At 41.0% G+C, this 14,620-nt stretch overlaps 1 protein-coding gene across 1 annotated transcript; it reads right to left on the bottom strand.

The window, feature by feature from the left end:
* Positions 1-3,651: 3,651 nt before the first annotated feature.
* LOC137183627 (uncharacterized) lies at positions 3,652-14,179 on the bottom strand. The gene is made up of 4 exons (XM_067590810.1): positions 13,339-14,179; positions 12,255-12,335; positions 11,326-11,510; positions 3,652-9,641 (listed from the first exon to the last, which is right to left on the bottom strand). Exons 1-4 carry the CDS (start codon positions 13,424-13,426, stop codon positions 8,760-8,762), a joined length of 1,236 nt encoding a protein of 411 aa, XP_067446911.1. The 5' UTR covers positions 13,427-14,179; the 3' UTR covers positions 3,652-8,759.
* Positions 14,180-14,620: the final 441 nt, after the last annotated feature.

The raw sequence follows: 14,620 nt of genomic DNA, 5'->3' as shown, positions 1-14,620 counted from the left end.
TTTGTGAAGGTGGACTCATTGTCTGCTTAGTCAGTGATAGTGAGAACAGGTGTGCATTATTAGCTACACTAAGAAGTGAGTCACAGCTCTGTCAAGTTGAGGTAGGAGGGATAGTAACTGAAATGCTGTATAATTTGGTGCACTCATAGCTGAGCGTGTGATCATAGGATGTCGTGACAGTCAGCAGTAACAGAGAAATCAATGTTCTGTATGTTTTTAAAGCTTTGTATTAGTCTTGCTCATCCTGTGGTCACCTGAGTAGATGGTACGTTCCAGTCAGGAGAAGCGGAGAAGGTAAAAGGCTGGTCACCATCTCCGTCCCTCTCCTCTGCTGTCTGTCTGTGTTTGTTTGACCGAGGGCGGTGCTGAGCAACACATACACAGAGCAGAGAGGCCACAGCGGAGAGGATTGTGGTGGAAAACTGTCCTTCCATGAATAGGCCAGTAAACATTTAGCAGATAGTTTCTATGGGAATACGGAAGGGGAGAATCAGCAATGTCATATTTTAATCTTCTGTGTGTGATGAGTGAAGGCCGCTAGGCCATGTTTATTATGAGAAATGTGGAAGAGGCTAAGTACAACTGATACATGTTAGAGAAGTGTGAGACACCATTGTTTTCTGAGGTGAGTCATGTTTGGATTATTACCAAAGTGTTAAGATCAAACAGGGTGGGGTTCAGCGAATAAGCCCCACATAAGGAGGGTATATAATAAGGGTAGGAGGTATATAATTTAATGTCTTATGGTTTTTCATTAGGTTCTTTATCCCGGGATCAAAGCCATGGTTTGCTTTGTATTGCTCTTTATGCAGAGTAAACCTATTCACATTGAACTCTACCAGCTTCCAGTGTATTTCTTTGAGTCTGTCTCTTATAAGTTTTGAGTTTTATACTAAGTTGTGGGTGACCTGAAGATTTATTGGCCCATCTGAAGATTTCCCACAACGGGATGAAGCTCTGCATTCACACAAAATCTGGCAATGTGGCACCTTCCTGCAGGGTCGTTTGGGGGTTTAGAACTTAGCTGCTGTGAAACAATCAGAAAATTACGTTTTATTTATTTGATTCACAGCTTTGTTCTTGCTCAACCGCTGCTGTTCTCTCTCTCTCTTCCAACAGACAAAAACACACACAGAGTTCACTGACAGTGTCTTCCTAAAATAGTCACTCGCTGTATGTTAGAGCCATAGACTGTAAGAAAAATATGGACGTAGCCATCGTGACATCACCCATTGGTCTCTGAAGAGAGATTTTGAAGCTCAAAAGGCCAAATGAAGCCTGGTTGCTGAAACCACGCACCTAGCAGCTAGCGACCTGTCACTCTGCCATTGCAACCCACACTGTGGTCGGAGGTGGGATTACATCTGTAGTGTTAATGATGAAAACGTTTAAGAGACTTAAGCTGTACTGTTGAACTGTGTAATGTTACTGTGAACGAAACTTGGCATGTATGCGCAAGACTTAGTGCTGGATGTCTAAGGCATATTCAGAAATACATAAAAATACCTAATAAACAACGCTGCTTCTGCTTCCTCTTCTTCTGCACAAGGATTCAACAAGCAGAAATATGGACAGCGCCACTCTGCCATTGCAACCCACATTGTGGTCAGAGATGGGATTACATCCGTACTACCAGAGAATGAACTGAAAAAGTTTAGAGTTAAACTCTATTCACGTTCCTCAGACGCAGGAACTTATGCAGGTAAAATGTAGCATCTACTGATATTCTGCATGAGGCATTTAGGGGATGGACACTGTTGTCTCGAGGTATTGAGAAATCTTCTTTCAGACAGTAAGATGCTGTGGCTAGCAAACTACCTGCTAACATGATACTATTAAAACATTGTATAAAATTGGACGGTGTGACACAGCTAGTATAAGCTTTCTCCATTTTGGACTCTCCGGCTCTCTATTCCCTCGTGGGCAGCTCCATCAAGATGGTTTGGTGAATAGCGTAAATCCACGTGTCAAAGTTCACCAACGACGAACTCTACTTGAAAGTTCTGTGTGAATCATGGATGTATAAAGAGAACTGGATACAGTGTCGGAGGCGCCGCCCCGTCCATGAAGCAATAAAAAATCGACTTCCTGGTATGAAAGTACCCGGATCTTCCGCATTGTGCGGCCCATAGTGCATGCGCACTGGTGACTTTCGCTGGCCGAGTCAGCTACTTCCGGTTTAGCCCTCCGCCTAACTTGAATGGAGATAAAACAATTCAATCATGCGGCTCTTCTAGGCTTTTGAAATGTGATCGGACCGAACGGATTTAATTCTGATAGTGAGACAAGTCATTTCGTGGGGGTTGTGATGCTCAGAAAAATTTATCCACTGATTTACAGACGTCTCTTTCACAATGTAAGTCTATGGGAAAAAGTCTTTTTGGGCCAGAGTGCATCACATGACGTTGTAATTACGTGTTTCTGCAAACACCTCCGCCCACATTAAAAGCACCAAAACGGGTAATTCTCCACCTACTGGGCATGTGTGGGGGACAGATGAGCAAGTCAGCCACAGAAAACCAGCGAATAAGAGGCGGTATTCTGACATTTAGTTTATTGCAGCAGATTCCAACAGTTTGAGGAGAGAAAGGTGGTAGATAGCAATGTTTCACTCTAAACAAGCCGTCAAAGTAGACAATAAATAGAACACTTGCATGTAGCCGTCAGCTGTTGTTGTCACTGTAGTTGTTTCTTCCTCCTCCAATGAAATACAGCGCTGCCGCCACCATCTGTTCTGTCACTGATATGACAGCGTTTCTACAAAGCTTTGTTTTCCCCGTACACACTACAACACCAAGCCGGCGTTTTCATGTTTTACACACCATAGAGGCCATTTTGGAAAAGCTGTTTTCAGGGGAGAAAAACGTTTCAGTCTGGACGGAGGAACAAAACTAAGAGAAAAATATGGGTTTATAAATTCAGCAGCTTCGTGTGGACATTAAAGATGTGCAGAGATCCCAGTATTTGTATTTGTATCTGTATTTGTTGAGGCAGCAAAATTATTTGTATCTGTATTTGTATTCAAATAAAAGTGGAAAGAGGCTTAAAAATCCTGTTTTTGTTTTTCTGACACTTTTAATTTTAGAAAATTAAAGTGTTACAATAAGTGTTCATGAATAAACTACCTTACGCAGGAGGTACCCACATCGGGTCTGGAACTGGAGTCTCCCAGATCATAGACGACTGCGCTGATTACTGAGCTAAAACTTTACTCATCACCTCACTGCAGACAGACCTCTACCTATTTATACACCCATAACAACTTCAAAGGCAATTATTGCTTTGCACTTTTCATTTATTGCCTATTTTTTACAACCTAACTTTGTGGAAAAGAGAAGGGGAAACAGGTTATGGAGAGTCCGTTAAGAGCACTTTGCTTTATCTCTGGTGAACACCCCCAACAAATAATTTTTAAAATATTTGTATGAAACAAATATTCGTATAAAACCCACTATTTGTGCTTTGCCGAATAACGTATTTGCATTCAGGCACACCCCTAGTGGACATGATCTGAATACTGGTCTGACTGGGCCCTCTTCTTCCATTACGTTCCACACTTCAATAACATACATATATATATATATTATTTTTGAGTATTCTGCCGGCCTTGTGCTGCACAGTTCTTTTGTTAAGTCAACACCACAACAACCGTTAAGTACATGGTTTTCTTTAATATTTCAACAGTACAAATTATATCTGACTTAAGAATATTGACATGAGAAATACATCGCTTCACATATCTGAACATCATATTTATTGAGAACATTCTGGGCCACTGAGAAATCACCTGAGAGAACGAGTTAGAAAACCTATTCAGTTTGATGTGATGACTTTGACTTTGGAGATTTCAATTCGCAGAAACATTTACGACGAGGGATTAACCAAAATGTGTCGGCCTACTGCAGCGTCCTGTATGAGCAGTAAAACATCCATCGAGGAAATATATATATCGTCTTCATCGGTCTCATCATTAGTAAAACACCAGTACTGTGCACTAATGACTAGCAAATATATTACAGCAAGGACCACTTTTACACGAATATCATGTTCATACTTTTTTTTTTTTTTTTTTGCCCAAAAGAAAACATCGAAAAAATATTCAACATTTTACAACATCTCAAGAGAAGTTAAAGTCATACAAAGTGTGCAAATGTCACCGTACAGTCACGAGACGACTCCAAATGAAGGCACCATACTGTTCGCTTCCACTCTGGTCACATGACAACTGAACTGTGCTGCTGGGGGTTAATGTCACGGTTACAACTGATTCTCACTGAGATTGCCCATTAACTTAAAAAAAAAAAACCTAAAAACTTTAAAATACGAAAAAACGAGGATGTCCAAGTAGTGCTTTAAGGCTTTTTGTAGATGCCACTCAAGATGCTAGTTTTCCCTTTTAAAGACTTAATTTAAATATTTGCATATTTCCTGTCAGAAAGGTTTGTCATGTTGTAGTGGTCAGTAATGTTTTGTGCCAAAATATTTTGCCAGTCATAACATTTTTTTAAACATTTGTTTTGAAATATTGGATACCTGTCTTGGCCTGTTTGTCCTCTGTAGCTAGCTTAATAAATTTAAAGCGTTAAGTGTTTGTTTGCTAGTGTCCGTCCAGTTCTTCCTTCTTGTTGTTAATATTTCACCTTCAGCTTTGACTGTACAGCTTCACTGTTAAGATAATTTTACGAGCAGGTACGTTTTCATTCATGGAACAAAACCAAAAGATGTTTGCTGATCAAAACCAAAATTTTAACCACTGAACTGGACTGTTAGCTTACCTGAACCAAACGGTTAGCTGCTTAACTTAGTTTAACTTAGTTGCCAACTGTTAAACTAATCGGCAACTATTTTGATAATCGATAAACTGCTTTTTTCTGATTCCATCTTCATAAATGTGAATATTTTCTGGTTTCTTTAGTCTTCTATGACAGTAAACTGAATATCTTTGTGTTGTGGAGAAAACAAGACATATGAGGTCATCTTGGGCTTTGAGAAAAAGTGACATTTTTCACCATTTTCTGACATTTCATGGACTAAACAACTAATCAATATAGAAAATAATCTGCAGATTGGGTTTTCCGGTTTCTCAGGGCTGTATGTTTAATCATGAATATTGCAGTCATGATTAACGCCCCTAATGCAGTTATCCTCACATGATAAGGCCGTATTTGCATTTACAGGGAGATCGATGCATAAACCAGGTTCTCCTGAATCCTCCCATAAGTTGCATCTTCAAATGACAGTTTAGCATAAAACCACCGAGGGACTGTGCTAAAATAAACGGTAAAATCAGAACTGGTGAGACAAAATATACCAGTGGAGGAAAAAGCAGGCGGGACAGCTTATTACAGCGTTAGTCGAAAACATACTTTAACCCAAATACAGGACAGATATTAAACCTCGACAGCTTTCTTCCTACTGACTGAATTGTGTCTGTAGTATAGTGAATATTAGCACTAGTGCTGATTAATCAATTAGTCCAGCGTTAGTCTTTTCCTGACCTGCATGTTTTATATGTTTCTCTGCTCCGACACACCTGAGTCTAACGATCAGCTCGTCATTAAAGCTCTGCTGAAGCTTCATAACGAGCTGATCATTCGAATCAGGTGTGTCGGAGCGGAGAAACATCTAAATCATGAAGGGAAGGAGAGCAAATTATCGTTTAATTAAGTCATTTAATTGAACAAAAACACTCTTAGATTGAAGCTTCTCTGATGTGAGGATTTGATGCTTTTGTTATATATCACTGTAAATTTAATATCTTTGTTTGCAGCAACGCAGGAGAGACGTTGTTGAACTATGACGCACACTCTTTATTTCCTTTTATATCTTCTCTGAAAAGACGAATATTTGGCCAAAACTGGCAGCTGGGACTCAAATGGACTTTAATCAAAACATAATCAATGAAAATAATTGTTGGCACTGAATGCTTGGTCAGATTATTCTTTCATCAGAAAATGTTTCATTACTTCAATAATTTGATTTTTGTGCAGAAAATTGTGGATTATGTGACTCAACTTTATTTGTAGAAAAAGATAAAGAGTACCAGATGTTGTAAAAAAGCATCATGTTGAGGTTAAGATTCGTATCGTTTTGGTCAAACATCAAATCATGTAAACTCAGATTATCTGGCTGCCAACACTTTAATTAAAACTTTTACCTAAATCTGGTTCTAATGAGCATGTAAACGTGGTAAATGTCAAACCTCTTGGAAAGTAACGTCATCAGTCATTCTCTAAAAAAAAATAAAAACAATAATTCAAACAATATTAAAATAAAAAGGCAATATTTTGCATTTCAGACAATAATCTTGTGAGTAGTGCAAAATCATCTCTTGCAGTTTTAACGATGAATCGCAGTTCAGTGGCACCGACGCACTAATACTGATAATCCACAGAGATGCACATCACCCAGCGTCACTGCATACACTGAAGTTCAAATTCACAAAGCCACAGTCTGAGCACCACCCAAGAGATTTAACCAAACTGTGGCTAAAAACAAAACAAAACGGGGCTACAGTCTTCCTCACAGAGGACAGGTTGGGCCGTTCGTCTTCCATCGAGTATGACCTCAGAAAACACACAAGAAAAAAAACAAAAAAAACTAGCACGAAAAGGTCACAAGATCAGAAGCAGGTCAGATTTTAAACTCGTGTTCATGTGCAAAGTCTCTTCTTGCGATAGAAGCAGATAAATCAGTGATGTAATCCAGTCGATCACATGTACGTCCTCCGTCTTTAGAGAATCAGCGGCAGAGTTGCAGCTTTTGTTTCGACAGGATTGAAAACCGACTCCTTTATTTCCCCAACTGAGACCACAGCGGCGAGAACATCCAAACAACCGTTTAGGAAGAAAAACACCCTCCAAACAAAAGATGGCCAGTTAACTTGCTTCTAGGGCTGTGCGATATGATGATATATATCATGTGATGTCTATCGCTTCATATTATGTTCTATCGTTTATTTCGTTGTGTCGCCAATCACTTTTTGCGGCAATATTGTTCATCATTTGGACGATAGTTTGGGTTCTTCTGCACGGTACGGATGCATGGACGTAGTTTAGGTATGAAAAGTCTAAAACAGACCAGAAAACTGCACTTTTCCATGTTGTCGTTTTATATAAACTATTTATTCATTGAATTTACAGAAAATGTGGTGTATCGTGATACGTATCGTTCTGGATTTGAGATTCTGGTCATATCGCACAGCCTTACTTGCGTCATTGTCAGATCTTTGCAGATTTATGTCAAAATCTTGAAGTTCACAGATTGCAGTTCACACCTGGCGTCAGAAATATGTTTAAAAACCATCTTGAGTGACCGTTTGTGTTTAAATTTTACATAAAAGTTTGAGTGTTCATGTGTGGGGAGAGTGAAAGCTGTTAAAGAGACTCTGTGGAGCAACGTTGTGATCAACAGGCTCCTGTTTTCTTTGCATCTCGTGCTCTGTTAGCATGTGAGGCAAGTAGAGCTTAAACAATGTCAATAAATCAATCAGTCGATCGAAAGAAAAGGAATCTGCAACGATTTTAATAATCGATTAATCAGGTCAGTGTGTTCCAGCTTTTCAGATGTGATAATTTTCTGCTTTTCTCTGTTTTTTATCATTATGAACGGAATATTTTTGGGTTTTGGACTGTTGGATATTTGAAGACGTTATCTTGGGATCTGGGTTATGATTTACTTTTTGACATTTTATACACTAAACAATTACTCAATTAATAGAAAATATTATCAGTAGTTGCAGCTCTACATGTAGCCAAAGGACACATTTGGTGAAAACACATCTGTGTTTGAATTTAAGTCCACAGGACACCTTCTCTGAGTTGTCCGTCTGTCTGTTGAGTTTCTATAGTCGGACAGTTTGGTGAAAACATGGAAATCAGCAACATGAATTTTTCTTAACTCTTCCTCCTCAAGTATTCAAGACATCAGGAACGAGGCTCAAATGTTCACTTCTATTGTTCCCTGTGAATTAAAACTGGAACACACAGAGGTGTCCTTCCATATTTATAATTGTTTAAAAGTGCCAATTGGCTCATTAAACCACCTTTTCATAATTAAAATGATTTTCTGATGCCTTAATCTACACCTGCAGCAGAACTTTGAAGCAGTTATTGGAACCATGTGTGATTAAATGTAGATTTTCCGTTCACATTGTGTCACATGTTAATCTGCTGCATAATATAAACTGACGGGATCTTTCTAACCTTTTAGGACATATTTTCCAACCATATGTGGTTCAAACACAGGTCACCAAGATGCATTTTAGGTCCAGGTGTGATGGAGGCCGCAGACTAAACTAATAATTTCCCACTCAGTACTGAAATGACATCAATAATCTCCTGAGATCTCCCTTTAAGAAATTCCCCTGATATAAAACACCACCACGACAGCATGGCACAGAACTGAAGCAGGACTATATCAACTATACAGCCAACACGATTACATTGTTATACCAAGAAGCTGTATACATTACAGTTAAGTCTATTGCGTCTCCTGCTCTGTGGGGGGAGGGGGGGGGGGGGGGGGGGGGGGGGGGGGGGGGGGGAGGGGCATCACAGCCAGGTCACATTTACAGGTTTGAAGAGGAAATACATCAAATTCATAACTTTTACAACCACTGAACTCAGGTAGGAACAATAATATCCAGTTGAGCAGTCTACAGGGAGAAGTACAGCTGACCTTGGTTGTCTTTAGAGTAATATCTAATACCGCGACAGGGTGGAGGAGTAAAGAGAAGCCGAGCATGTTGGGAAACTGAGTCAGGTCCACGCCACTTTGCGTGAGATGGCCTGTTTGAAGCACTCAGGGTCCACGTTGCCTCCGGGCCGCAGCGCCCTCTCCAGGCTCACCAGCACGTTTTGGTGGCACTCTCTGATGTTGACCGGGTACTTGGCTCTCAGCAGCTCGTAGGCTGCGATCAGCCTCATGTTCTGTTTCACCATCAGGTACTGGATGATGCAGGTGGGCGCCAGGGAGTACCCGTCCCGACAGTGGACCAGAACGCGCTTCCTCTTCTCGGTGGAGGCGTCGATGCACCCGTTGATGTCCTCGAAGCAGCGCTGCCTCAGGGCAGGGCCATCGCCAAGAGCGTCCGGCACGTCGCCAATGTCCACCTTGAGGCGGGACCAGCTATGGCGGGTGCCGCGGGAGCAGGTGCAGGGTATGAGGTTGAGGCTGGGGCCCGGTTCTCCCGGCACGCTGCTCATGTCGATGATGCTGTCGATGTTGTTGCGACACAAGGTGCGCCCGTTGTACGCTGCGTTCAGGTTGCCGACGTAGATGTAGTCCGTCACCTTGGAGATGACGGGTTCGGAGTACTGGAAGTGTTCGGGGCCTCCGGGTTTGGGCTCAGGCGTGTCGGGCCCCCTGGCTCCAGCTGGACCCGTAGCGGCTCTCCTGCTGTAGTTGCGCAGCTTCTTGGAGCCCGAGCGAGACGGAGGGTTGGAGTCGGACTCGGAGCTGCTGTTCCAGGGCGGAGAGAAGAGAGAGAAGCGGCTGGAGGATTTGCTCTTGGTGAGGATCTCCACCGGGCTGGACAGACCGGAGCTGGACGCCGTGGTGGACGCCGAGGCGCAGAACAGAGACGCTCGCTCCAGAGAGCCTGTGCTGCTGGCGGCTCCTGCGCTGTGGGCCTGCTCCATCTGCAAGAGACACACACACACACGTCTGACATGTAGTCCACCGGTTCATCAGACAAAAGCTACTGAGACTTCCTGTGATCCTGATCCTGATGTTTTCATGATCCCAGCAGTCAAACAGTCAAGTCGTCATTTATTAAAACATTCATTGAAATCATGCTGGCTGGTGTGTTTCTCCTGTTTCTCTCTGCTTCCTGAAAGCTTCATTAAGGATTAATCAACAATTTATTAATGACTGATTAAATATTTATGACTGAAAAATAAAATAATTATGAGGGGACACTGTGAGGGGTCAGAATATGAACAATATGGAGGTGTTACATAGAAACAATGATCCATTTCAAATACATTACATTCATTATCAAATCAATATATCTTACAGCCAGTTAATATCACATAGGCTGGTGAATAATAAATTATAACAAAATCAGCCGTTAGCAGGTGGTGCTGTAATACACAAGATTAAAAACGTGTCAAATTATTATTTTATCATTTTAGTGGAATTATAATTATTCACTCCAACAGCTGCAAACCTACTCAAATGTTATTTCTGCCTATTATTCTTTTAGAGGGACTGATATCTGTGAGGTTTTTAACACTTGTAGATCGATAAACACAAAAAACTGGAGGTTGCGGAGTTACAACAGAGATGTAAAAGGTGAAAAATATCTTCCTTTGCTAAAGACTTTTGCCTGTAAGAAGAAGTAAATGTCTGCAGTGTCTCTGCAGACAGGACTAAAATTATGGTTCAACGCCAGACACAGGAGGAAGGTGGACAATAACATATAGATGATATTAATATATATATATGAATATGTGACGATTAAAGTCATGAACTCCTGCATGCAATATTAAAATCAACCCACACCCCCCAGAGAAATAAATCCACTCTGAATCAGTCTGTGGTCTTAAAATATTCCTATGATTATTGGTGTAATAGAACATATACGTATATGAACTGCAGATTAATTGTAGAATTGAATGTCTCATTGGAGACAAAGTAAACAAACTGCTGTAGCTACAAGTCACAGACAGACAGCGTGTTGCTAACAGAGATTTTAAAGAGCAAACAATCAAACCAGCATCTAACAGGTCTGAAGTGACGTCTGCAGGTATGTTTACATGATGTTTAATGTGCTGCAGCTCAGCAGCTAATTAGCTTCTTGCTGCTAACTGACGTTAGCGGTGAACGTTTGTTTGGCAGCTCGTTCAACAAGCTGCAGGACAAGACATGTTCATGTTTGTAAGTTATCATCAAGCTGTTGTTTCATTCACTACCATGTTTAAAGGAAGAAGGTATCAGGCGTCATATAACGCTTAGATTTAAAAACTGGGTATTGAATATTTTACATATTTTAAGATTTTATTTAAACACTGGACATCTTGAATGTTGTTTTCATGTAAATTGTAATGTTTTATATTTGTCTCCCATCTTCTTCTGAACCATGAGTTCCGTTGCAGCCTAACCTTTGACTCTGTCTATAAATCACGTGACCCCAAAGTTAAATATGCCCCTCTAACTCCTCACCCTGGCAGCCAGGTGACACCGTTAGAAGAGAAAACCTTCTAGTCAGCAGCGAGTCTTTCTGTAAATCTTCTTTCTTTGCCTCTTGTATGATTCTTTAACTCATTTGTTTTGCTCGGTGTTCTTCCTCAGCAGCAGACGTGTGTGTATTTGTGAACGTACCTGAGCTTTGAGGTTGTTCTTCCACTCCTGCGTCTCCAGAGCTTTGAAGCGTCCGCTGCTGTCGGAGGAGACCGACACGCAGAGGGGCCGGTGAGCTCTGGGGGGGAGCTGGGGGGTGAGGGCCACGGGGACGGGCCGTGCATCGGCGTGCTCGCTCCTACTCATCGTCAGATTTGGACAAGAGCCTGAGTTACACAGACGACACACACACACACACACACACACACACACACACACACACCTGAGATCAACAGCATATACATATAGTATTTAACCCTTACCTGTTTTAACGATTATTTTCATTATCGATTAATCTGATTGTTATTTTCTCGATGAGTTGTTTTTGCCTATAACCCAAACACAGCCAGCTATTTCGTCTCGTCTTTACTCGTCAGGGCATAATGAAGAGAGATTGTCAGTATTTTTTCATTTATGTTGTTCTTGCAATTTAACCATGAAATAAAAGGTTTTTAACAAACACTTTCATTGACAAAATGAACACTGTGCTGAAGTGTGTGAAAGTTATTTGTTGACCCTGCAAACAGTAATTTGCCAAAAATGCTGATCTTCAGGTCCACTTACTAACAGAAGAAATATTTTATCGTCAAGATGGTGGAAAGTTTTTGAGGAGTTTGGAAATAAGTTCAGAACAGAAAGATTTTATTGTCAAGGATGTTTCTTTCAGAAAAACTGAAGCTTAGCTCTGTGACTTGAAAAACAAGAAAGGCACGAGCTGAAGCTATTCATACACGCTGACATGTCATCACCATTATCCTCATTATTCAAAAGGTTCTGTCGAGGAAGGTCTCAGTTAACAGAGTAAAGGCATAAATATCTCTTATGTCTTTGTAGTACCCAAGCACAATCATCAGCTTTATCACATTTTCACATTTAACATTTATGTCGACTTTTTGGAGGATTTTACCTACCAGCACATTCTGAGCGGGTGATGGACTGAATCTGCAGTGTGTTCTGGGTTTTCAACAGGCTGTGAAGACTTTTCACTACACCTGTAGACAGTAGTGGTAGAAGTATTCAGATCCTTTACTGCAGTAAAAATACCAATACAGCAACGTACAAATACTCCATTACAAGTCAAAGTCCTGCATGAAAAATCCTATTACAGTAAAAGTACATAAGTATTATGAGCTTGATGTAGTTAAAGTATTGCAGTAAAAGTACATAAGTATTATGAGCTTGATGTAGTTAAAGTATTGCAGTAAAAGTAGTGGTTTGGTCCCTCTGACTGATATATTATTATATATGACATCATTAGATTATTAATAGTGAAGCATCAGTGTTAGAGCAGCATGTTACTGTTGTAGCTGCTGGAGGTGGAGCTAGTTTACACTACTTTATATACAGTTAACTAGTTTAGTCCAGTGGTTCCCAACCTAGGGGTCGGGCCCCTCCAAAGGGTCAGCAGATAAATCTGAGGGGTCGTGAGATGATTAATGGGAGAGGAAAGAAGAAAAAACAAAGTTCTGATACACAAATCTGTTTTCAGTTTTTGGACTTTTTCTCTAATCTTTGTTTTTTGCTGAAATATTGGATAATTTGAACATTTATTGAAATGAAAGCATGTGAGAAGTTTAGAGGGAAAAATCACTATTTGGTGGAGCTGTTAACTCATAGACATGTGAAATGTGACCCCGACTACACACTGCTTTTTGTTAGACGTCAAAAGACAAAAAGGTTGGAAACCACTGGTTTCATCTTTAACAATGTGTTGTATTTTAAAAGCTTGTTATATTATCTATTGTGTCAAATCTTCATCTGAAAAGTGACTAAAGCTAAAATATAGTGGAGTGAAAATATAAAGTAGCATCAAATGGAAATACTAAAGTAAAGTACAAGTACCTCAAAATTGTACTTCAGCACAGTACTTGAGTAAATGTACTTAGTTACTTTCCACTAACGTTACTGCTGTTGATGAGAGGTCACCTTGCCGTAAACTTAACCCATCGATGATCATTTGACAGTTAATAGACATTTAAAAAGCAGCAGGCTCACCGATCCTTCCATTCTGCTTGCAGAGGACCTTTTTATCCAGCAGTTCGTGTGCACTCAGGTCTTTGTTCCACTCTTCCTCGGTTTCCATGTTCCGCCTCCTGCTGACAGAGGCACAAACACCCGGCTCAGGCGGCGCGTCATCTTTGGAAAGCCGAGAAACACTTCAGCTCCATCGGACAGACATCACTTCAGCAGCCCGCGGCTTGGAGGGGGCACCACTAGCATCACCGGCTAACTTCGCCGGCTAACTTAGCCTGCTAGTGTGTGAGTCATGTTGTTGAGCTGCTGAAACCTCTAACCGTCGGTTATTTCAGCCCTAATGGGAAACCGCAAATAACTAAAACGTGCACACCGGGAGACGGCGATCGCATGACGCCCGGAGAAGACAACGTTAACGGTAAAAGTGCTGGAGCGTTGCGGGCTAACCTAACCGCCGCTGGTTAGCATAACTACCCGCTGTCTGTTGCTCCTTTGCGGCTCATTAAACATCAACTACGGCAGCATTTTGTTGTGTTTGTCGGCTGCTACACAACACAAGCTACCGTCGGTGACAAACACCACTAATGTGTTAGTTTTTACGGTGCCGGAGCGACTGCTGGCCGGTTACCCAGCGGCTCCGCGAGCCCAGCAGCATCATCTCCGTGAGCGCGAGCCCGACCCCCTGCTGCACGAGCTCCAATGCGGTTAGCCTGTGAAAACTTTTTCACCCCGAACTCAGCCTTCCAGGTTGTGTTAACCCGATGAGGTTTAAACATCATGACAGGCTCTATAAATCAGCTGTTCGTGTAAAAAGTTGAGAAAAAATGTGACGAGACATATTTGAGAGTTAGTATTTGTGAATTATGATGAAGAAGAGCAGGATGTTGAGAGGAAAACTACCTGAAAGGCTGAACTCGGCACATAAACCCCCATGACGTATGGCTTGCTCGATAAGGACGTTGGCGTTTCCCAGATGGGCGTAATAAGTCAGTTTCTCCTTAGATTCACCAAACGGCTGATGCAAAACACTAAAACGAACGCATCTCCAATAATGTAACGTTTCAAATATATATTGAATGGACAACCGTTAATTTTTTACGACTAATAAATACTTGTTGAGCCCTGATTAACAAAAAAAATTTTCAGAGAAAGCACTGAAAAAGCAAAGACTTTAGGATTAGTCATAATCTAAAATAAAAATGTGATGGTTTGATTAAATATAGGAATATATGAGGTCATTTTTAATTTAATAAAAAATTATGATTGTCTGCACCTATAGAGCCAGTGTTTTGGCATGCATAAG

Source organism: Thunnus thynnus, chromosome 5 (genome assembly GCF_963924715.1).
Source record: "Thunnus thynnus chromosome 5, fThuThy2.1, whole genome shotgun sequence".
In the NCBI taxonomy this organism is placed as follows: domain Eukaryota; kingdom Metazoa; phylum Chordata; class Actinopteri; order Scombriformes; family Scombridae; genus Thunnus; species Thunnus thynnus.
This window is presented reverse-complemented; position numbering and strand designations above follow the sequence as displayed.